The 24,053-nt window shown below is 42.3% G+C and overlaps 1 protein-coding gene across 7 annotated transcripts in view; it reads left to right on the top strand.

Moving 5' to 3' along the window:
* Nucleotides 1-21,120, top strand: part of LOC144768757 (interferon-induced very large GTPase 1-like) — a 690,917-nt gene extending 669,797 nt beyond the window's left edge. For all 7 annotated transcript variants that reach the window (XM_078652668.1, XM_078652665.1, XM_078652666.1 and 4 more), the window contains exon 5: nucleotides 15,382-21,120. In XM_078652668.1, coding sequence (XP_078508794.1) covers nucleotides 15,382-20,123 — 4,742 coding nt within the window. In that variant the 3' untranslated portion in view covers nucleotides 20,124-21,120. The remainder of the gene's footprint in view (nucleotides 1-15,381) is intronic.
* The last annotated feature ends 2,933 nt before the right edge of the window (nucleotides 21,121-24,053 follow it).

Raw genomic sequence — 24,053 nt, 5'->3', positions numbered from 1 at the left:
GCGTGGTCCGTTGGCTTGGGAGTAGAGCCCAGTGCAGGGGGCCACCAGGAGTCGTCCCAGGCGGAGGGAGATGGTCCCAGGATGAGGACTCCCGTCTTATCTGAGTACAGTTTCAGGCGGCTGTTCTTCATCCACTCGGCGACGTCTTTCATCCCTTCGTGACGGCTGGTTCTGGCGGAGGCTGGGTCGTTGGTGAGGGAGAGGATGAGCTGGGTGTCGTCGGCGTAGGAGATGATGTTGAGGTTGTGTTGGCGTGCGATGGCTGCGAGGGGGCTCATGTATACGTTGAAGAGGGTGGGGCTGAGGGAGGATCCTTGTGGCACGCCGCAGATGACTTCGGTGGCTTCGGATCTGAACGGGGGGAGGCGGACTCTCTGGGTTCTTCCGGCGAGGAACGAGATGATCCACTCCAGAGCCTTCTCTTGGATACCGGTGTTGCTGAGGCGCTGCACTAGGGTGCGGTGGCAGACGGTGTCGAACGCCGCGGAGAGGTCCAGGAGGATGAGGGCCGCTGTTTCCCAGTTGTCGAGCAGGGATCTGATGTTGTCAGTGGCTGCGATGACAGCGGTCTCGGTGCTGTGGTTGGCTCGGAAGCCGGACTGCGAGTGGTCGAGGGATCCGTTCGTCTCGAGGAAGGCGGCAAGCTGTCTGTTGACGGTCTTCTCGATGACTTTGGCAGGAAAGGGGAGGAGCGAGATGGGGCGGAAGTTCTTGAGGTCGGTGGGGTCCGCTGTTGGTTTCTTCATGAGGGCGCTGAGCTTGGCGTCCTTCCAGCTTTCCGGGAAGGTGGCGGTTCTGAAGGAGGCGTTGATGATGTCTCTGAGTTGGGGTGCGATGATGGAGTCAGCCTTGTTGAAGACGTGGTGGGGGCAGTGGTCGGTTGGCGATCCAGAGTGGATGCTGTTCATCGTGCGGGTGGTGTCTTCGGTGCTGACCGGGGTCCAGGCGCTGAGGGTGGTCGTGGGGGGCGATGGCATGGTGGTGGGGTACGTGGTTGGAGCGCCGAAAGCTGTTGTGTATTTCGGCGATCTTGCAGGGGAAGAATGAGGCGAGTGAGTCGCAGAGGTCTTGCGAGGGAGTGATGTCGTTGTTTCCGGCGCTGGGGTTGGAGAGCTCTTTGACGATGCTGAAGAGTTCCTTGCTGTTGTGGGCGTTGTTGTCGAGTCGTTCTTTGAGTGCTGTCTTCTTGGTGGTGTGGATCAGCTGGTGGTGTTTGCGGGTGGCGTGCTTGAGGGCGGTCCAGTTGTCTGTGGTCTGGTCGTTGCGCCAGGCTTTCTCGAGGGTTCGGCAGTTCTTCTTGGAGTTCTTGAGTTCGTCGGTGAACCAGGGGGCTTTCTTGCTGCCGTGTCTGCTGGGGGGGGTCTTCAGTGGTGCGAGATTGTTAGCGCAGTTGGTGATCCATTGCGAGAGGTTGATGGCTGCTTCGCTGGGATCCGTGGTACTGGCGGGCGGGTTTTGGCTGAGGGAGGTGGTGAGCTGGTCGGCGGTGATCTTGTTCCAGTTCCTGCGAGGGATCTGTTGTGGGCGGTGGTGGGTCGCGGTTCTTTTGAAGCTGAAGTGGACGCAGCTGTGGTCAGTCCAGTGAAGTCCGGTGGAGTGGCTGAAGGAGATGTGCTTGCTGGAAGAGAAGACTGGGTCGAGCGTGTGTCCGGCGTAGTGGGTGGGGGTGTTCACCAGTTGTTTGAGGCCAAGGTTTGCGAGGTTGTCCAGCAGGGTGGTGGTGTTGCTGTCCTTGTTGTTCTCCAGGTGGAAGTTGAGGTCCCCTAGGAGGATGTAGTCAGCGGAGGAGAGGGCGTGCGGGCTGAGGAAGTCTGTGATGTCTTCGCTGAATCGTGTGAGTGGTCCCGGGGGTCTGTAGATGAGGGTCCCTCTGAGTGTGGTCTTGGGGTTGGTGTGTATCTGGAAGTGGAGATGTTCAGCGGCGGTGAGGGTGTCGTCTGAGCTGGTCGTGATGCGGATGGTTTTCTTGTGCACGATGGCGATGCCTCCTCCAGTCTGTTTGACGCGGTCCTTCCGGGTGATCTTGTATCCCTCCAGGATGGCGATGGCGATTTCGGGAGCAGAGGAGTCGTTCATCCAGGTTTCCGTGATGAAGGCGAAGTCTGGTGATGTTGTGTCGAGCAGGTTCCATAGTTCGATGGCGTGTCTGTGGACGGAGCGGGTGTTGAGCAGGATGCATTTGAGGTGGTTGCTGTTGGTGTTCGGCTTGGCGGGTGAGGTGCAGGTCCGGAGGCAGGTTAATTTACAGGCTTGGCAGGTGAAGGGTCCGTGGGTGCGTTTCGGGGTAGCATGGTAGCATGCTGGTGATCGGCCGGTGTTGAGTGCGTTGAGGGTGGTGGCGTTGTAGGTCCGTCGTGTGGTCTGGTGATGGTGGGGGCCAGGGGTCCAGACGCTGGGCGCGGGCCAGGCGCAGACGGGCTTGCCTTTGGCGCACCCGCTGCGCGTGAACGCTGCGCGTACGCGCGGACTCTGCCATAAATGGAGAGTGGGGGGGGGGGGCGGAGAGAGGGAGGAGCAGCTGGGAGGCGGGAGTGGGGTGGCGAGTGGGGAGGGGAGCGGAACGGTGATGCTGGAGGGAGCGGGGGTGGGGCCGCTGGGGAGCAGCGGTGGGGAGCGGGGTGGAGGAGCACAACAGTTGGCGAGAACACAACAAAATACAAATTATTGGCACAACATACAATGCGGGCAAAACGAGATCAGGGGCACAACAGGGGCAGATACAATACGGTCAAAACAGGCAAATTACTGGCACAACATGCAGAAACGGGCAAAACGAGATCAGGGACACAACAGGGCAGATACAATACGATTTAAGGCGAGATCAGGGGCACAGCAGAGGCACAACGGGCAGCGGCGGCGGAAGCGGAGACCGGGCACACCAAGGATGGGCCACGCGGCGGGTGGAGCGACCGGCTCTGACCAGGTAAGGTCAGGTCACAGCTCCCCGCCTCGCGGACACAACCCTATGTTTCCAGTGGGTGGGAGGAGCAGCTGGGAGGCGGGAGCGGGGTGGCGAGTGGGGAGGGGAGCGGAACGGTGATGCTGGAGGGAGCGGGGGTTGGGCCGCGGGGGAGCAGCGGCAGGGAGTGGGGAACGGGGTGGAGGGCCATAACAGTTGGCGAGAACACAACAAAATACAAATTACTGGCACAACATACAATGCGGGCAAAACGAGATCAGGGGCACAACAGGGGCAGATACAATGCGGTCAAAACAGACAAATTACTGGCACAACATGCAGAAACAGGCAAAACGAGATTAGGGGTACAACAGGGCAGATACAATACGGTTTAAGGCGAGATCAGGGGCACAGCAGAGGCACAACGGGCAGCGGCGGCGGAAGCGGAGACCGGGCACACCAAGGATGGGCCACGCGGCGGGTGGAGCGACCGGCTCTGGCCAGGTCAGGTCAGGTCACAGCTCCCCGCCTCGCGGACACAACCCTATGTTTCCAGTGGGAGGGAGGAGCTGCTGGGAGGCGGGAGCGGGGTGGCGAGTGGGGAGGGGAGCGGAACGGTGATGCTGGAGGGAGCGGGGGTGGGGCCGTGGGGGAGCAGTGGCGGGGAGCGGGGTGGAGGGGCACAACAGATGGCGAGAACACAACAAAATACAAATTACTGGCACAACATACAATGCGGGCAAAACTAGATCAGGGGCACAACAGGGGCAGATACAATACGGTCAAAACAGACAAATTACTGGCACCACATGCAGAAACGGGCAAAACGAGATCAGGGGCACAACAGGGCAGATACAATACGGTTTAAGGCGAGATCAGGGGCACAGCAGAGGCACAACGGGCAGCGGCGGCGGAAGCGGAGACCGGGCACACCAAGGATGGGCCACGCGGCGGGTGGAGCGACCGGCTCTGACCAGGTCAGATTCTTCATCACTCTCTTCAGATTCTGTATCTGATACTTGAAATTTGTATTTAGGACTTTCTTTACTCGGCAGCTTCACTCCGTTAGGAACTTCATCTTTATAGCTGGTACATGGTAATTCGTCTTCTTCTTCAATTACCTCTAACTTCCCAGTTTCAGATTTTCTGTCCCTGCTTTCAGAGCTTCTTTTCTGCTTTTCAATATTTTCCTGTTCACGGATTGGTTCTTGTTCAGACTCTTTTTCTGCTTCTTTTTCTAGCAGATCTTCATCATTGTCAGAGTCTACAATCACAATCTCCAAATCTCCTTCATTCAATGCTTCATTCGCAGTTGAACTTTCCAGATGTCGACCTTCCTGTCGAGCTTCAGGATCTGGATTTTTCTCAGGTTCTTCTTCAGAATCTGAATCAGCAGTGGTGTCACTTTCTTCGTCAGAATTTTCTGGTTGAAGGTACACAAATTTTGTGTGGCTTGCGTGGATCCACCTTTTCAAACCCTTGCACTTCACTGCATTTGTTGTGACAAGAATAACTTGCCTTGCTTTCTGCCACCTGGGTACCAACCAGTTTCTTCTTCGATGAACTTTTGTCCTTACCCAGTCACCTGGTAACAGATCATGTGCTTGCTCTTTTTCTCTTGTTTGAACTTCGGTTCCCACCTGATGGAACACAGAAGTCACGACATCAGAAAGGTTCCTGCAATACTCTAAAATGACACTATTGTTTATACTCATCAGCTTTCCTACCGGTATAAATGCTTGTCTCATGACTCTCCCCATGACAATATCATGTGGGCTTAAACCTGTCTTTTTATCAGGTGTACTTCTCAGAGACATCAAAACAAGTTGTAGTGCATCAGTCCACTTCATACCTGTAGCTAGACACATTTTGCTAATCCTGTTTTTAATAGTTCCATTTACTTGCTCAACAACACCTGATGCTTCTGGTCTGTATGCACAATGTAATTTCTGTTCTATGTTTAACCCCTTCGATGCTTGTGACGGAACCATTCCGTCATCAGTCACGGTTGAGCTGTGCTGATGACGGAATGGTTCCGTCACGACCACACCCTGTTCTGGAATGTCCAGCACAGGGGGGAATTCGGCGCCGCACGGAAGCGGTTAAAGCCTCACAAATCAATTGTAACAGTCTGTTTTCAAAATGTCTTCCACGATCACTTTCCACAGTTACCGGAAAACCGTACCTAGGTATAATTTCCATTAAAAGCAATTTTGCAACTGTAACTGAATCATGGAATCTCTTCCAATGTGTCCCTGACCATGATACATCCTAGCTATGTCAGCAATCATGCTATTTGATAAAACTGGTCTGCCATCTTTGTAAGTCCAAATTCCATCCTCTTCTCGCTGTCTGCATTCTGCTTTTAACCATGTGTTTTTCTCCTCATCACTTGCCTCATCTTGTAAATCCTTTACTCCCTGCCATGTTTCAACTACTGATGTTAGCATAAGTGAACTCAAGACATGTTCATCATTCTTTTCCCGATTAATTGAACAATTATTTTTCGCACAGTACCTCTCAATCTCGTCTGCATAAGCATTTCCTTTAGTGATAAAATCTTCGCCTTTTTTGTGAGCTACACATTTCACGACAGCAATCTTTTCTGGTAACTGAATGCCATCGATCAATCTCTTTATTAATTTTGCATTTCTGATGGGAGTACCTGCAGAGGTTAAGTAACCCCTTTGAGACCAAAGCTGACCATAATCATGGACAACTGCGTATCCGTATTGGCTGTCAGTCACTATGGTGATTTTTAAGTCTTTTGCTTTTTCACATGCGCGAATCAAAGCAATCAATTCTGCTACTTGAGCTGAACGAATTCCTTCGAGACATGATGCTTCGATTACTGTAGCTACTGTACAGACCGAATATGCTGCTCTCAGAAAGCCCTCATCTGTTCTCAGACAAGAACCATCAACAAAGTAAACAAAATCTGACACAGGCTAAGGAACATCTTTAATGTCCTGCCTAGGCTTGGTACAATATTCCAAAACATCCAAGCACTCGTGGTCAACATCATTTTCATTTCTGATTTCTGTTACCGTACCATCAGGCAACAATGTAGAAGGATTTAAATTCACACACCTTGCTATTGAGACATTATCTGATCCCAGAATAATTTTCTCGTATTTGGTAAGTCTGTTACTTGTTAAATGCTGCGTTTTGCTTCTGGTAAGGAGAATTTCAACAGAATGGGGTACATAGACTTTTACAGGAAATCCCATTATAATTCCCTCACTTTGCTCAAGACTCACACTAGTTGTAGCTATTGCTTTTAAGCAGCCTGGTAATGCTTTTGCAACAGGATCAAGCACTGCTGAGAAATACACTATTGGCTTTCTCAGTTTTCCATGTCTCTGGATTAGAACAGACAATGCACATCCTTCACTTTCACTGCAGTACAGCTCAAAATCTTTTTCGTAATCTGGCATGCCTAAAGCTGGAGCTTCACATAAGCTTCTTTTTAGTTTTTCAAAAGCTTGCATTTCAATTTCTGTGAGAACAATTGGATCTTTTATATCTGATTTTGTTAGTCTCTGCAGTGGTTTTGCAATTACTGAAAATCCACTAATCCATTGGCGACAATAGCCAACCATCCCTAGAAACATCCTGACCTGTCTCTGTTTTTTTGGAGGTTGCATTCCCTGAATCATTTTTATTCTCTCAATTGTCACTTGTCTGATTCCTTTTGCAATTCTGTGACCAAGGTATTTTACCTCTTGTTTGCAAAACTGTAATTTTGCAGGTGACACTTTATGTCCCTCATCTGCCAGATGATTCAAAAGAGTGATTGTATCTGTGACACAGTTATCTCGTGTTCTAGCCGCTACAAGGAGGTCATCAATGTACTGAACTAATGTTGATTTTCCAGACAAATTTAGATTCTCCAAAGATTTTTTTAGCAACTGATTAAAGATAGATGGACTCTCTGTATACCCTTGAGGGAAACGACACCATGCTAATATGCGGTTCTGGAACCGGAACGCAAACATTTGCTGGCTATCTGGATGCAATGGAACAGTAAAGAACGCATTGCAAAGGTCAATGACTGTATACCATTCTGCATCATGCGGAATTTGGTAAAGAATCACTGCTGGGTTTGGAACAACTGGGCAACATGGTGCAACTATTTGGTTAACCTTTCTCAGGTCCTGAACTATTCTGTACATTCCGTTTGGCTTTTTGATCCCCATAATCGGTGAATTACAAGGACTGCTTTCAATTTCTTTTAGAACACCTTGTTTTATGAATTTGTCAATTACAGGAATGATACCTTCAATTGTCTCTGCTTTCATTTTGTACTGAGGAATGTTTGGAAAATCTATTCCCTGTTTCACTGTGATTTTAACTGGGTCTACATGTTTCATTAAGCCCATCTCACTTCCTGACAAATCACAAATTTCAGCTTTGACTGTCTTTTTCAGTTCTTCAGGTAAATTGTCTTTATCAAATGCAGGAAATAATTTACTTTCCTCTGCTTCAACCATTAGCATTGTCAATTTATAAAGCCCATCTTCTTCTAGTGTCTGAAGCTCAATACCCTCCGGTGAGCAATATATTTTGCAATTCATCTTACACAGTATGTCCCTTCCTAGCAAATTCACAGGACTGCTGTTGCAAACTACAAATCTGTGTTTGTCTTTAAATTTGCGTATCTCGATTTTAACAGGCTCTGTCAAATCTGTTTTAATTTGTTGATTAGCTACACCAACTACTTGGATTGATTCACCAGAGAGAGGCAGGTTTTCTATTTCCACTGATCTAACAGTAGACCGGGTAGCTCCAGTGTCCACAAGAAAAGTGATTTACTATATCGTTCACTTTACCATTTACATATGGAACAGACTGGTCAACCTCAAGAGTGGCTCCATGCACACACTCTTCCCCCTCTCTCAGGCACCGTCATAAGTAATCATCTGAATCACTTCCACCATTTTCTGTCATCAAAAATTGTTGAGAAACATTTGGCACTCTTTGCGGTATTACCTGATCACCTCCGCTGAATCCTGTTTCCGAATTATACCTCTGACCATTCACACAATTTGGTAGTGGTGGCTGTGGAATCTGACTCTGCTGATTCACTACCTGTCTCTGTAGTTGTTGCTGCAGATTCAAGTCATTTAATTGTCGCTGTAGCTGTTGCTGCAGATTTACATCATTCTGCATCTGTGAATTTAATGATGCATTTTTAAAATTTCTGGGCGGATTTTTACACTCGCGCTTCAAGTGTCCAATTTCACCGCAATTAAAACAAGGTAACTTTTGTTTTAGCTCTTCAATATTAACATTAAATTTCGGTTTATTAAAATTACCCTTAAATTTTCCTTGACCCTGATTTTGGTTAACATTTACATTTTTGTTCTCCAAATTTGCAATCTGCTGTTCAGCTACTTTCACTTGTGCCCACATTGCTTTTTCCTTAAGCTTCTTTTGTTTCGCGTCTATCTCATCACTGCAGTATTTTGCTTTTCTCAGTATATCATCAACTGAGAGTGATTGCCATCCGACAATACCATTTCTAATCATGTCACCAATCTCAGGTCTCAGGCCATAAACAAATCTGTATATAAAGTGGCTCATGTCCTTTTCACTTAATTTTTCATAGCCACTGTACTGTTTAAAAACCAACAGTAATCTTTCATAAAATGAATGCACTGATTCTTTTGGCTTTTGATTTGTTCTGTCTATTTTAACCCAATCAACTTCTTTCGGGGGAATTTTGTTTTTCAACCAGTAAATCACTTTATCATACAGTCCCAAGACTTCTGATGATGGAGCACCTGTTGAAGCATCTCAAGCAGGTTCTACTTTTGGCCAACTTACAGCAATTTTACATTCTGTCCAAAGATCTGATGGGACATTAATGTCAAAGAATCCATCTAGATCAATCCACAGAACTTTCGAAACCTTAATGAATCTGTCCAGCTGTCGATACCATTCCACTGGCTTTTCTCTTAACCGAGGAAAATCATTTGTAAACAACAAAATGTCCTGTCTTGACCAAGGAACATGCACATAACCACCTCCTGCTATTTCTCTCATTGGGTACTGATTAGCCACCATGCCCCTTTCTCTCCTTTCTTCCTCTCTTTTCTTCGTCCACTTCACTCTCCATTTACTTAAATCACCCAACTTTTTAATGTAGACAATCAAATCTTTTATATGCAGAATTCTTCCCATCGCATTGAAATTCTCAATGTCTCTTTCAGAAAATTATAATCTGTAATGCTTTCCCAAATTTTTCTGTTTGCTTATGTCAATTTCTAATTCTGTAGCTAATTCTTCTAACTGTTCATATTTATTTTTCATTTTCCATTGTACGCTTTTGCAAATGAATAACAATTCATCATCTTGATAATGCTTTAAACTGTCAGGACCAATTGTGCCAATGATTAATTCCTCTAAATCTGCTTAATCTAGCAACATCAAGTTTTGGAGTTGAATCTGTTTTCTCAACACTCTTTTCTGGGGATTCAGTATCTGACTCTGCACACATTGGTGTTCTGCATAATGAACCTGGATTAAAAGTTAAACCAGGCATCATTGTTTTCTCTCGATTTATTTCAGTTAATTCTGAATAAAAATTTTCAGCCACTTTCTGAATTTCTGCATTTAATGGAATAGTCAAACCTGGATGTTTAATTTCTCCTTGATCGAAAACAGGTTGAACAGGACCAATCGTTACTGGAACTGTTACTGCTTCCATGCCTTTTGTTAATTGCCGAATTAATTCTTCTTTTGATCGTATATATTCTGAAGCACTTGGAATTTCCTCATCTCTTCCAGCATCCATTAGACTTCTGGAAGTCTCATTTCTTGAAACCGGAGTTTCAGGAAAGTTTCTGTTTTCACCACATGTACTAGAATTAGTTCTCGTATCTACTCTTTCAGGTGTTTCTAAATTATTCAGGTATAATCTGGGCGATTCCTCATTAAGTGGTGGTGCACTTGGTCTGGTTCCTGTAGAAACCATCGGGGTAGACCATGAACAAGCTGGTTTAAAAGGAGTCTGTTTCTGATGATTAGTAATATAAATTTCTTCTAAAACTGGATCTTCTAATTCACTTTCTTCAATGTTATTTTTCTTTTGGGTATTCTTTTGACCTGGTATTTCAGTAACCATTACTCTCACTGGGTATAAACCATCACACATGTCTGCCTTTCTCCATCGACACATTCTATCTTCATGAGTTTCTCTATTAATGTTTGACTTTGAACCTCTTGTTACACCTCTGGTTGATTCTCGATGAAGTTCAAACATCTCATCCTCCCATTCAACTAAAGCCTCAAATTGTGTAGGTCTAGGCTTCGGCACAAGAGCCATCATTTTTTCTCCTAAATTTTTCAAAATCCTCATATTAAATGAACCATGTTCTGGCCAAGCTAAAACACCATCTTCCTTGGTATAATCCATCCAATTATCAAACCAAAGGCAAGTATGATAACCATATTCACCTTCCATATAGGCTGCAGGTGTTTTGTACTTATGAAGTAACTTTCCACCCCGCGTTTCAATTTTCTTATCGGGTGAAAATATATTTTTTAATTTCTGAAGCCATGTAAGCTTTTTCTCTTCCTTTCTGTAGTAATAACTCATGTTTTAATCAAATCCGTTTAATTTAAAATGATCGTAAATGTTTCCTGGTTGTTCCGCAAAACCAGCCAATCCGTGCACGAAACACACCAACAAGCCAATCAGGTTAAGCTACGTCACCACCTTGCTCAACCAATAGGATTGCTACTTTCAGGATGAGCCAATCAGCTAACAGCTCGTCAGAGTCACGTGAGCCAATCAGTGCGCTAGCTGTGACGTATGTTAACCAATCACAGCGCGGACCCTGTGACGTACACAGCCGCTGCAGCTTCTCGTCTCTTGCTCCTAGAGCTCACCCCTCATTCACAAAATCTTTTCACATCGCCATTTTAAAAACACTTTTCAATGAATTTCAGTTAATAACAACAGAAAAACAAACCATTTGTCTGTTTCGCTAAAATAAAGTGACAGTTTATACAATCATTCAAGTATTCTTTTGCTTGAAATAGACGACGCTATTTTCACAGAATATTCAATCGTTGATAAAGTATGGCTACTCTACCCTTCAAGCAGATAATAACGAACTAGTTTCCCTCTGAATGCACATAAATTAACAATTCAAAGTTTTAACTCGAACGGAATTACAAAATCATTTACGCACTTTCAAACGGAAAGTTTCCCTAACCATACATACATGAAATCTTGGCAGGACTTTAACCAACCATAGAAATCCACATTTTCCAGTAAGAATAGACGACGCTTCCTTACCCTTCACACAAGCTCAGATAAATTATACTACTCTTTTCGCAGTGAGTTTTAAAACAGGCTCTAAGTCCCTATACTCAAAAGCTACAATTTCATAGACAATCCTCACTATACATTCTACCTAGCACACCTAAAATTTCCCTAAACTCGTGTTGTACGTCCACAACACTAGTGATATATGACAATACCACTATTTTGAAACAGAACAAATGCACTGTGTAACTTCACTTATCACACCACTCATATACGCGCCGGCACAACTAGGATTTTTCACACTGCAGGAAAAAACCTTTCAACAACATATAACAACTTTGACAAACTTAACATGTTTTAGTCATGGATCCTATGTAATTACCATGTAACATGTCAGTTACTATAGCAACCGGACTCTGCTACCAGAGATTTGATCCGGCGCCCCTATAGAGAATATGTCACAGCAACACTACCCAACTCCACAATACTCACCATTAATCATTAGTCACTCACAAGGCCCATAAACTAACATGACATATTTTTGAGCAACTGAATCATGTGACCTAATTAATAAAACCTATTCACAAAATATATACACATTTATATACAACTGCAGTATAATGATTTCACCATGGTTTTTGTAAAGCTTTGCATTTAATTAAGTCACTTAGGCAAATGGATCTGCTGATGGTAACAAGACCATTGAAATAACAAGACCAGCTTGTCTTTTCAAAATCTTATTTATTAACTATTTATTCAAAGAAAGTGCATTTAATTAGGATCTTTTATTGAAGCAGCATTATTTGAAGAATAGCAAATTGAACCGACAGTTTTCAAGCAAAATCAATTAGCATGATTTAATGATGAATAAACAGTTTTCCATCACCTAAGCCCTAACTTCCCTGTCTAAAACTCACTTCACCTAAAGGAATAAAAAGGTAAAAGTCATTTAACCCTATTGATCCTTACGTGCTCCAAAGTGTCCGTCAGCACGTCACGCCTAACAGGAATCGGGAGAAGAAGAGCAGCAAGAGCCCCCTCCCTCCCATGGGGACAGTTTTTTTTATACCTTTTCTGACTAACTAAAATATCTTTGTCATACTTTTTTTTCTGTCAAACCAAACTTTCGATTGGCTGAGCCATGTCAGTCTACTATTAGGTCATGCTTTTCTGACCAAGTCCGGGGCCTCATAGCCCTTATTGTTCTTAGTTTCACCATCCTCTTTGCTTCCTCAAAATGATACTTTTTCCCGGGGAGAACTTTACACTTCCTAATCTTGGCAGGCCTTTCAGCATCCTGTCCTTGACAATGACTCCAAGAACACATTCGACTCGAGCATATTTGTTTCTGCATTAAACGTTGTCTGTTCAGCAAAAAAGCTTCTTTCATCTGCGCAAGTGTGAAAACTTCACTCTGGTCAAGTTTCATGAACTGTGGCACTGCCAGCCATTTTCTTTAGGCCCATTCACAAAACTAATGTATAAACAAACACAAAACATCGATTAATGAAAGAAATAGAGTTCGTTCTGTTACCCACCCACCTTTGCTAATTATTAACCCATTAATAAATGTTACCTAGCAGAAGCAAATGAAGCAACAAACAAATTAATGCAACATAAAGACGAAAAGACAAAACATGAGCACACAGAAATAAGCACATGCCATTAATAAAACAGCCGCATTTAATTCTGACAAAACAATAGACAGGATTAATTTATTATGTTTCAGGAACAAGCATTTGCAACATAAAGCACATATATGAGCACATATATTAGTTTCCCGCGTGTCATGATTTGCAATTTTAATCTAGGTTGGTTAGTAACATTCACGTTAATTCAATTATTTTGTTATGAGAGTTTAACTTTGCGAGTCGAAATAAATATATTTCTAAATCTCGCTCCATCAATACTAAACAGCGGAGCCCCTCCTCTTACCTGAAAAGGCAGCGTCTCCTCCTGTAACGGCGTAGTAACTGGCAGAGCTACCCTGGGCTTGCTGGAGCCATTTTTAAATCCAGGAGCAGCTAATACGTGACGTGTTAAGTGGTAGTCACGTGAGCGAAGCGGATCACCATTCTATTGATGGTAAAGAAGCGGCCATCTTATAATGGTAAAAAAACATATAGTCAAGGCGTTACGTAACTAATAATTCACAAGAAAAGGTATCCATCCCTTAGAAGGCTCACAGACTTGTCGTAACGCCATATCCCTTGCCGAGAAATAATTGGTGTAAGTATCCCATGTGAACGACCCGGTTGTAATCCTAATAAAGGAAGTAGCCCTATTATAGTACAAAAAGATCTCTATACCAACATAGTCCAGATGAATATATGAAGACACCGTATGTATATAGTGGCGCCAACAAAAAAATATGTAAAATTCCACCGGCAGCCAAATGGCATAGAGACCGACGAAATTATACGGACAGAGAGTAAAGTTGAACAGATTCCGGTGACGGCGTTTGTAGTGGCAAAGAAAACTAACAAGACATATAATAAGGGCCGAATAAAATGAAGCGCCAGTCTACACCTAGGAATAAAAACATAAGCTGGTATAGGCCATCTAATATTGGCAAATAGTATCAAAAACATGATCCATGGTCCCATCATAAGATGCAGGTACCTCTTGTGATGAGGAGAATGTTGCTGTAATTAATTACTTGGAATAATAAGTCCACTAAAGAACAAACTGCCCGGACCAGCCAGCATAACAATACGATGCCCAGGGCAAAAGGGGTTAATACAGAAAACCGAGGGTCATAATGTGAAGTGAAAAAAGCTTCAGAATAGATGTAATATTCTAAAGAAAAAGTATAAATTTCAAAGTAAGAAATGTTACCTATGAGTAGGCCGTTTAGTAATCTGGAATACAACCATAGTATGTCCTTGAAGGGTTATATATAAATAAAAAATATAAACTGCAAGTAGCCTAGGGAAACTGTTGACCTGGTTACATGATCATTAATTAGCCCAAAAAGTAATGAAACTCCCTATCAGTGTTATGCCCCTTTAAGGGGGCTTGTAGGCAGCAAATCAATTTTGCCCCCCTCTGTCTAACATTAAGTTCTTGATTCCCCCCCGCTGTTTCCCACTGGTATGTGATCAATTCCATGGAACCAGAAGGCGTTATTGGGGTGTACCTCCCTGTAATGGTCACTAAGAGGGTAGCGGCTATCATTGTTGATAATCGCCCTTCGATGCTCTTGTATGCAGATATTTAGTGAGCGGACCGTGCTGCCCACATAAATATTCCCACAATCACATCCCAAAACATAAACTACATGAGTAGTGTTGCAATTGATGAAATGTGCAATAGTGTAGGACGCTGGTGTATTATAGGTGAAGTTGGTAGTTCTGTTGCGACCAAAGGGACATACCTTACAAGAAGCACATGTGTAGAAACCCAATGGTTTCGGGGGTAGCCAGGTATTCTGGCTATGTTCATTGAACACATAACTAGGGCAAAGGGCATCACATAGTGTTTTCCCCCTACGATAAGTCATTGTTGGTACATTTGAGATACATTTCTTCAATCCAGGTACATTTAACAACAATCCCCAGTTATTATATTCTGAACCTTATTACTATTGTTGTTTTACTATGTAACCAGACAGATTTTTCTTTCACCCGTAGTATCCCTCATTTAGGGTTGTCCCCCAGAGTATCTTCCCTTGTCACATCTTTCACTTTAGAGATTGCCTTTTTGAGGACATCTTTTCTATATCCTCGTTTAAGAAAGCGTTTCTCACAATCATAGACCAGTTTGCAAAATACAAATGTATTCAGATAAACGTCATTGAGCATGTTCAAACCACTTTAGCAAATCCATTTTAGTACATTCCAAATACAAAATTGCAAATCGTTTTAGTAGCTATTCATGTGGTGCAGCGGCCAGAGCTGCTGGCTCGGGAGCTGGGTATCTGGATTCGAGTCTCAGGGTCGGCTCAACATCCTGTGATTATGGGCAAATCACTTAATCTCCCTGTGGACATGGACGGTGCCAGGATACCCTCAGGCTACTCTATATAAATCAACAAATGTGTTTATTTATTTATGATTTCTTGTTTTGAATCTTGGTAAACGAGGCCCCTGGACATTAACTTAAAATGGGCATTCCTAATTCAAACTGTTGCAAAGTGGTTATTCTGCATTAAAGTATGGCAAAAGAGAGCACCTTCTTGAACTTCTCATTTTTTTCTTTGCAGATGTAAGAAAAGACTATGAGTTAATACGATGTAACCTGAACATGAATTCTTATGAAAACAAGAATCTTTCGTCGTGTGACATCCTTAAATTGTGCCCAGGAAGTATCACAGAGTTTAAAATTGAGAGGTTAGAAGATATTCCTTGGTGTTTTATGAGAAAGCTCATGTCACTGAATGTGACTACAAGACAAACAAAAGTGAAACAAACAACATTTGACCATACTGATAAAAACACAATAGCTGGAAAGAACAAAACTGTGGAACATGGCGATTTCGAATCAGACAACCGCATAGATTCCATCCATCCCTTGGACGTCCTCTGTGTCCTCCTGCATTGTTCAGATGGCATTTTACAGCAAGAGATTATGCAAAAAATGTCCATGTGCCACTTTGCTCTTCCACTATTACTGCCTCCCAGTGATTACCCCAAATGCACATTCCTGCTGTGGGCCATGAGAGATATCGTAAGGCAGTGGAAGCCTGCGAGTCTGGGAGATGCAGCTTTGTGTAAAGAAGAAAGCCTGGTGCTCACACCCATGCCCATCATTTCATTTGTACGTCTTGGACAATGCAGCTTATCCAAGTCCAAAATTCTGAATGAGGTTCTCAGCCCCCCTCAGCAGCACCATGACTTCTTCATCCATAGAGAGATGGAATCTGGGAATGTGCCCCGGAGGATCTCGGATGGGTTGGTGGAGATCTCCTGGTACTATCCTGGGGGGAGGAAGAATTCTGATGTGTTCCCAGAACCTGTCGCAGTTACAAATCTACGGGGGGATATTGAGTCTCATTGGCTGCAGTTTAGCTTCTTACTACAGGAATCAACAGCTGTGTTTATATTTACTAATAATATTAACGAGTCAGCTTTTCAAAAGTTTTCATCTCTTGATGAGTCATTAAGGAAATTGTATTTCTTTCTCCCAGAAAAAGCAATCAATTCTAAAACACAGGAGTATATTCAGTCTTTGACATCAGCACAGGAAAACAATGAGTCTCGTGTATTATTAAAAGATAAAACAATGAATGATGCCCAGTTTGTGGAAAATGTACAGAATAGCATTAAGTGCATCTTAAAAACGTCCACTTGTCCAAAGTCTCTAGAAAGTATGGCCTTTACAGCTCGCAATCTGGGAATTAAAGTAGATGAGGACTCTGAGGAATGCACCCGTGCTAGAGAGTGTGCTGAGCAAATCACTGCGAAGATCACCAGTGTGGTGGAGTACAAAGAGAAAACCATGAGACTACAGGGAGCTCTATGGAGGGAGGTGACTAGAGTAGAAAAGGAAATGTGCAGAATGAAAAGACAAGCGGATACCCCAGTAGAGACCTATAGATCTCAGCTGAAGAAAGAGCTAATAAAGCTTCGCACACAACAACATAAAGACCCTGTGCCAGCAAATATACAGACGTTTTTATCTGGCTTAGAAGAGCAATCCGAAGTGAAGAAGCATTATTTCCTAAAATGGATGAAACTTAATTTGGATCACATTGCAAGAAAGAATCTTTCTCGCCTAAGGGAGGACTATAAAAAGCAACTCAAGACCCCAGGAAAGGACAACAAAAAACTTCTTGAACTAGATCGAAGAATATGTGAGAGTTCTTTGGGAGTTGAGCACTTCATGCGCGAGGTGGGACAGCTGTATGAGTCAGAAGCGTTCTTAGTAAAAGAGGGAAAATTAAATAAAAAGCAATGTCAGTTCTCTAAACTACCGGACTTTGCGGTGCACCTTCTTTTGGAGGGGTTCCCTTTAGAGCTCATTGATGGAGATGTCTCTAACATTCCCTTGCAGTGGATAACAGATGTTTTTACTGCGCTCAACAAAAAACTGGGAGGAAGGAGAAAATTGGTAGTTATCACAGTTCTGGGAGTGCAGAGCACTGGTAAATCCACCCTCCTGAACACCATGTTTGGGCTCCAGTTTTCAGTGAGCAGCGGAAGATGCACACGCGGCGCCTTCATGTTACTTATGAAAGTGGATGAAAACCTCAGGAAGGAGCTTGGCTGTGACTTCATCCTCGTTATCGACACTGAAGGACTGAAGGCCCCAGAACTGATGACCCTGGAAGACAGCTATGACCATGACAACGAGCTGGCAACCATGGTGATTGGGCTAAGTGACATCACTATTGTTAACTTGGCCATGGAGAATGCCACAGAGATGAAGGATGTTCTGCAGATTGTGGTCCATGCGTTCCTCAGAATGGAAAAAATAGGAAAGAAAATAAATTGCCAATTTGTGCATCAAAATGTCAGTGATGTTTCTGCTGCTGGAAAAAACATGAGAGACAGAGAAAAACTCCTGCAGCAGCTGAATGAAATGACCAAGGCTGCAAGTGTGATGGAAAAACAGAGCAAGGAGATCACGTTCTCTGATATAATTGAATATGATACTGAGAAACATACTTGGTACATCCCTGGTTTATGGCACGGCGTCCCACCCATGGCCCCCGTGAACCTGGGATACAGCGAGAGCGTCCATGAGCTAAAGATGTACCTGTTTGAGTTCATGAAGACCAGGACTGCCCAAGATATACCTTCATTCATCGAGTGGTTAAAGAGTCTGTGGAACGCCGTGAAGCACGAACGATTCATCTTCAGCTTTAGAAATAGTCTCGCTGCTGCAGCCTATAACCAGCTGTCAAGGACTTATGGTGACTGGGAGTGGGCTTTCCGCAAAGAGGTGCAAGAATTGATAACTAGAGGAGTAACTAAAATTCAGAACCAGTCACCTGATCAAGCTGAAAATGCCTTCAAGGAAATAAAACTAGAAGCAGATAAGAAAATCTATCAAAAAGGGCAGGTCATATTAAAAGATCTTGAAGACTACTTTAAGAGTGGGGCAACAAATGTTCGCCTTGTGGAAGAATACAAAGGTGATTTTATTTTAAGTGCTCAACGTCTACAACAAGAACTTAAGAACACTTTAGGAAGTAAACTTACCGATGCATTTACTATTCGAAAAAGCCGGATTGAAACAGACCGTATTTTAGCTGTTTGTAGAGCCAGCATTGAAGGCCATGTTGAGCGTCTGCTGGAAGACTGTAAAACAAGGGAAAACAAACTGACTGAGAAAGAGCTGGAAACCGCATTTGAAGCAATGTGGACAAGTGCATTCTCCAGCCTGCCCTGCTGCCCTTTGAAGAAGATTCAGGTTCATGAAGGAATGAAATGGCAAGTGCTCGAAGACCTGCAGAATCGCGGGCCAGCATATAATGAACTGGCACAAAGTATGAATTTGATAGGTTACAAATGTAAATCACCGGAAGAGAACAGAAGTCTATTTGGAAAAATTATGAAATACCCAATGATTCCATTGCACTATGTTAAAAATAGGTACAATGCATTCATCAATATGAAGGGTAATAAAAAGGAATACTTTGAAACAAACTGTTATCCCTCAGACGTCATAATGGCTAAGTGTGAGCAGTTTGCAAGGGAAAAAGTTGCTGAGAGAGGTGACTATAATAGCACCTACTCTGAAGAACTGTTGCGTATGATCAATGAAGACATTGAACAGAAGAAAGCTGACAAGATTGACTTCACTCCTCAAATGGAGGTGGACCTGAAGCGTGACATTCTAGGGCACGCAGCTAGTTTCTTCCAGGAAATGCACGACAACTTCCTCAAAGAAAACGATCCTCATCACCACGTAAAAACACTTAAACCCCAGTATCTCTCCACATTTAAGGATGTTTACCAGGAGAAAGATGCCTGTCTAACAAAAGCTGAATATTTCTGTTCTGAGTGCCTTAAGCCAAGTCTTGTTGAGTATGTTAACAAACGACTCGGAACAGAAGTGATGGATGACAATAGCTCAGAAGCATTCAGCTGTAGATCATTTCTCCAATACAATTCCTTGAGGTATCTCCTGGAAAAAAATGATTTTGAACTCTTCTTGTCATATACATCCAACTATGAATCTTTTGTTAAAGCATGGATTTGGGAACGTATTTTAGAAAACTATCAAAATGAATCGGGCCTTGGTACTCTGGACACAAAAATCTATTCTGAAATTGAAAGAAAAGTTAAAACAGCTCTGTCCAAGTCAGAAAACCAAGAAACCGTGGCTGACTTCTTAAAAGAATTCAGCACAGTATTAGAAAGTGACATTTGCATTAGAAAAGGCTCGACAGCAGTGATTGCTTTCAAAACCAAATTTAATGTATCAGAATTTGTAAAGCATGTCAACTACTTTCTCGATAGGCTCAGAAAAGACATCCTGGAAGAACTCAAAGTGATCAAAATTGAGAATAGACTAACAGATATCCCAGTTAGGATTGTTGACGAGCTATTTCTGAAACTGTATGGATGCGGTAAACAGTGTCCATTTTGCAAAGTTCCTTGTGACGCTGGAGCAAGTGTGCACAAGGAACATTTTGCATCTAGCCATAGACCTGTAGGATTGGGCCAATACAGAAACACAAAAACGACCATACTGGTAAATGCAATATGCACTTCAAGAGTGTGTTCTGATCATACTTTCCAAAATAGTGACACAGAATGGAAAGAGTGCCCTTATAAAGACTATCGGAATTTTTACCCTGATTGGAAGATCCAGCCAGATGACAGTCTCACTGCTTCAGATTACTGGAAGTTTGTCTTTAAAGAGTACAATGATCAGTTTGCTCAAGCATACGGGGCTCTGCCAGCCGAAATTCCCGATGATTGGAAAGAGCTAACAAAAGAGAAGGCTTTGCAAAGTTTAGAAGAAACATTTCTTGTGAAAACAAAAAATAATTAGAAACAGTAAGAGTGGTGCATCACACAAATGACATGAACGCAGCCACAAACTACCTGGTCGCATATATACTTTTTAATTTCACAGATGACCTGGACTAAGATTGAAATCAGGTTATCGCAGTGTGGGTAGATTCAACTTGTAAGTTCTATTCTATTTTTGATCCATATATAAATGTAGAGTCGAGGGGAGCCCACCAAAAGGAAAGGAAATACTCACAGTATTTCTGGGAAATCCACCGTGCACTTCACCTTGCAATGTGAAAATTTGTTTTAAAAAAACAAATTTGGCCTCTAAAATGTGATGCCCCAACTGACGCTGGGAGTGGCAGTGACCATTGACCCTTATATATAGCTCTAAACCGGGATCCAGGAGTTTGAAAGAGGCTAAAACTAGATAATTCTAAATGCTCTGGTACCCTCAGTGAGTCCATGTCGTTTCTCCTGTGGGTTAAGTGGCCTTTGGTAGTTAAAGAATAATGATGATGTTGACGGCACATATACAGTGATCATCAAATGATGCCAAACTAATTATGTGACCAAATGATGCAAAATTATAAACATAAATATGTCTTTTATTCCACAATATTAAACGTTATACAATTCAAGAAGCAAGCCGTACAATTTTACATTGAAACCCCACTAGATACAGCAAACACAAGAGATTACACAAATCAGAAAGTACAAAAAATAACAAAAAAGTGGCAAATCACACTGGTAACTCTGTATATATGTATGTATATGTAATGGACAATAAATGAGGGTAGTCCATTCTTTGTAAATTCAATGTTGTATTTATTTAAGTAGTATCCAGAAGAGAGCCCCAGAAGAAGCAGTCTGTGCTCTGCTCAGCCCATTCAGCAACTGGTTCAATCATACTAACATTCTAACATTCAGCATTCTAAACTTCACACATCCTGGCTGAGCAGCATACTACATCTTCTCCCTTCTTTGCAATGAGAAGGGAGAACTTTAAGAGGCAAAATAAGTTACAAGAAAAATTTAAAATGAAAATATCTTGAAGGGTTGGAATAATTAATACATTTTGAAACATGGAATGAAAAGATGATAAATCTCGAAACATGTAAATAGGTGGATGAGCAAGAAATAAGAAAGAACGCAACCCTTCTTCCCCCTTTTACGGAGACAACAGATGTGATTAAGATGCAACTTGTAAAGGGAAGAGTGATGTAAAGATAACAAGTGAAGAAATGAAGAAAGACATTTGCGTGACAATGGTGGCGCAAAAACATAAAAAATGAAGAATAGACATACTAATCACCACCAGGGCACACTGGTTGGCCAGACCAGTGTGGAGGTAGCGAGCAGAAACGGAAATGAGAAAGAACAGTTAGTGCAGGAGAGGAAAAGAAAAGCACTTTAGATATGAGAGGGAGGTGTGTAAAGTACACCTAGGTGAATTTTGAAAATAAATCCACTAAACAATATTAAAACGTAAAATCACATACAAATACTATGTAGGGTGAAATACATATTGTAATAAATCCCATCATCGTCGCCAATGTAATGGACAATAAATGAGGGTAGTCCATTATTTGTAAATTCAATGTTGTATTTATTTAAGTAGTATCCAGAAGAGAGCCCCAGAAGAAGCAGTCTGTGCTCTGCTCAGCCCATTCAGCAACTGATTCAATCATACTAACATTCAGCATTCTAAACTTCACACATCCTGGCTGAGCAACATACTACAGTACATATATATATATATATATATATATATATATATATATATATATATATATATATATATATATATTCCACAGTCAAAGAAAAAACACAAACATGGTTAATACCATGCCTACTGTATAGATCGGTCAGTGAGCAATAAGGCTTAAATATTTACCTACGTACACTTTATTTGTGCCATTATACACTGCATTCTGAAACCGAACGCATAACGTCATGTTAGTCTTGCTTGTGGTGCAGTGATCTGGAATTAGTGAATTGCAGTGAATGATAATTACTTTTTGGTATCTGAATGCATTATTAGAGAACTGCAAACTGGTTTAACATTGATTGAGCAAAACATGTTTGGTAAAAGAGATGTCATCTGATCGGTGGGATCGCTGATGGAATATTTGTTCCTATAGAGATATACCTCTGAAGAAGGTACCAGGAGATATTTGAAGACTTACATGTTCTGCATTTGCAAGACATTTCTTTTGCCCTACTCTGATTGGTCACTGCTGGCACCCCCATATTTATATGTTATTTTGAGTTGCTTTGAGGGTGTGCTGCACCTCTGACTGGTGGCAATTGTATCAAATCCACGGTCACTGGGGTTCTGCAATTCTGCCACTGCAGACGTTCTTTCATAATTATGTATTTGTCGCAGTAACCACATTATGCTCAATCAACTGCATGCATAATTTGCAGACTGGTCACTTTTCAATTGTTGATTGCAGTTTTCAGGATTGAAGCTGGTACTAATCTTGTGAAACATTTGCCCAGATGGTATTGATGTGTTTTAAAATTACAAAGTAGCAAAATAGCATGGCCGCAAAAAGTACCTTAGAATTAGCTTTTTCTTGCTGCATATTTTAGTCAACTCTGCCACATAATTTTCTTTTCCATTACTATATAATTTCAGTGGCCCTGGCCGTAGTCCATGTGCTTTGTGTATATCTAATGCTGTAGTTTAGGGTTTGACAGGACGCTTTAGCAACCTTTATATACATATACTCTCTCCTCGAGTTCTTATTATATTGCACAATATATGCTCACTTATAAGTACACTATCTACTTGAGTGGCGCTCATTGCTTGCTTTGCATTGTTTTTTATTGAGGGGAGGGGAAAAGATGAGACAAACAGTTTATATGTTTAAAGGTAACCACTTCACTCTAACCCAGGTAATTACTCACTTTGTTCACAGTCCTGAGATTTTCAGCAACACATCATTGATTTCATTGAAAAGTCCAGGACTGGAAACAGTACCCAAATGACCTTGAGGAAGGTAGTTATACTAGTGTGTGTAGCAGTAAAGCAAACATTGTGCAGGGGGTGCAGGTACCATGTACAGGGGTTGCGAGGGGTCACTCAATCCCAGAACAAACCTTACCATGATGGGGGTCGGTGAGCTGATCTCTGTTCTGGAAAAACAACCTAACAATCTAATTATCTTTCATGGTGCTAGAGCTTCATTTTTTAAGGATGGATTAACTTGTATCTATTTAAAAAAAAAAGTCTTGGGAAGAAAACAATAGTGTACCATAATTTTCATCAAACATTGCTCAAGTGTAGCACAACAGTAGACCCAGGGTTAACCACAGCCTTGTAAATATATCCAGCCATTTTGTAGATTTTTTCAAGGTGTGATGCTTCCTGGCAGTTTAATCTTAGGTAACAATTGGACATTTGGTATACTTGGCAACAGTAAACAGATTCTAGGTACTGCAACACACAGGCAATCTTGTCTATGCCATTATACATTATATGTTATATATATCTGCCACTTTGGCCAGTCTGTGCACCTTACCGGAGGAATCAGAGACGGAGGAGTGACAACCTTTACTACATCAGACGATGTGCTTGGCAATTTAGATACACATATTGTGTATTTTTGGTGTTCATATTTACCAATGAGAGGAAATATTTTAAGGAAAAAAGGGACGTACAGATTTGGCAAATGGTACTACTATAAGAATTACATTGTAAACTTGCCCTGGAGACGTTCAGTTGGAATTAACTGCATTGGCCGCAGTTGTTGATTAATGTTTGTGCTACAGGCTTGTTTTTCAAAATATGAAACTATGATCTTCAAATAAAGTAATCATTTAAAGCATCCCAATGGGTCCTTGCATAAACTTATTTATTTGAATGTGTGTGTGTATATATATATAAATTTATATATATATAAATATATATACTTATATTAAAAAAGAGCACTTGCCGATTCAAGTTTTCAGGTGACCA

This window comes from Lissotriton helveticus, chromosome 7, assembly GCF_964261635.1.
Source record: "Lissotriton helveticus chromosome 7, aLisHel1.1, whole genome shotgun sequence".
Taxonomy (NCBI): Eukaryota; Metazoa; Chordata; class Amphibia; order Caudata; family Salamandridae; genus Lissotriton; species Lissotriton helveticus.
The sequence above is the reverse complement of the archived record's forward strand: the minus strand, read 5'-3'. Positions and strand labels throughout refer to the sequence as shown.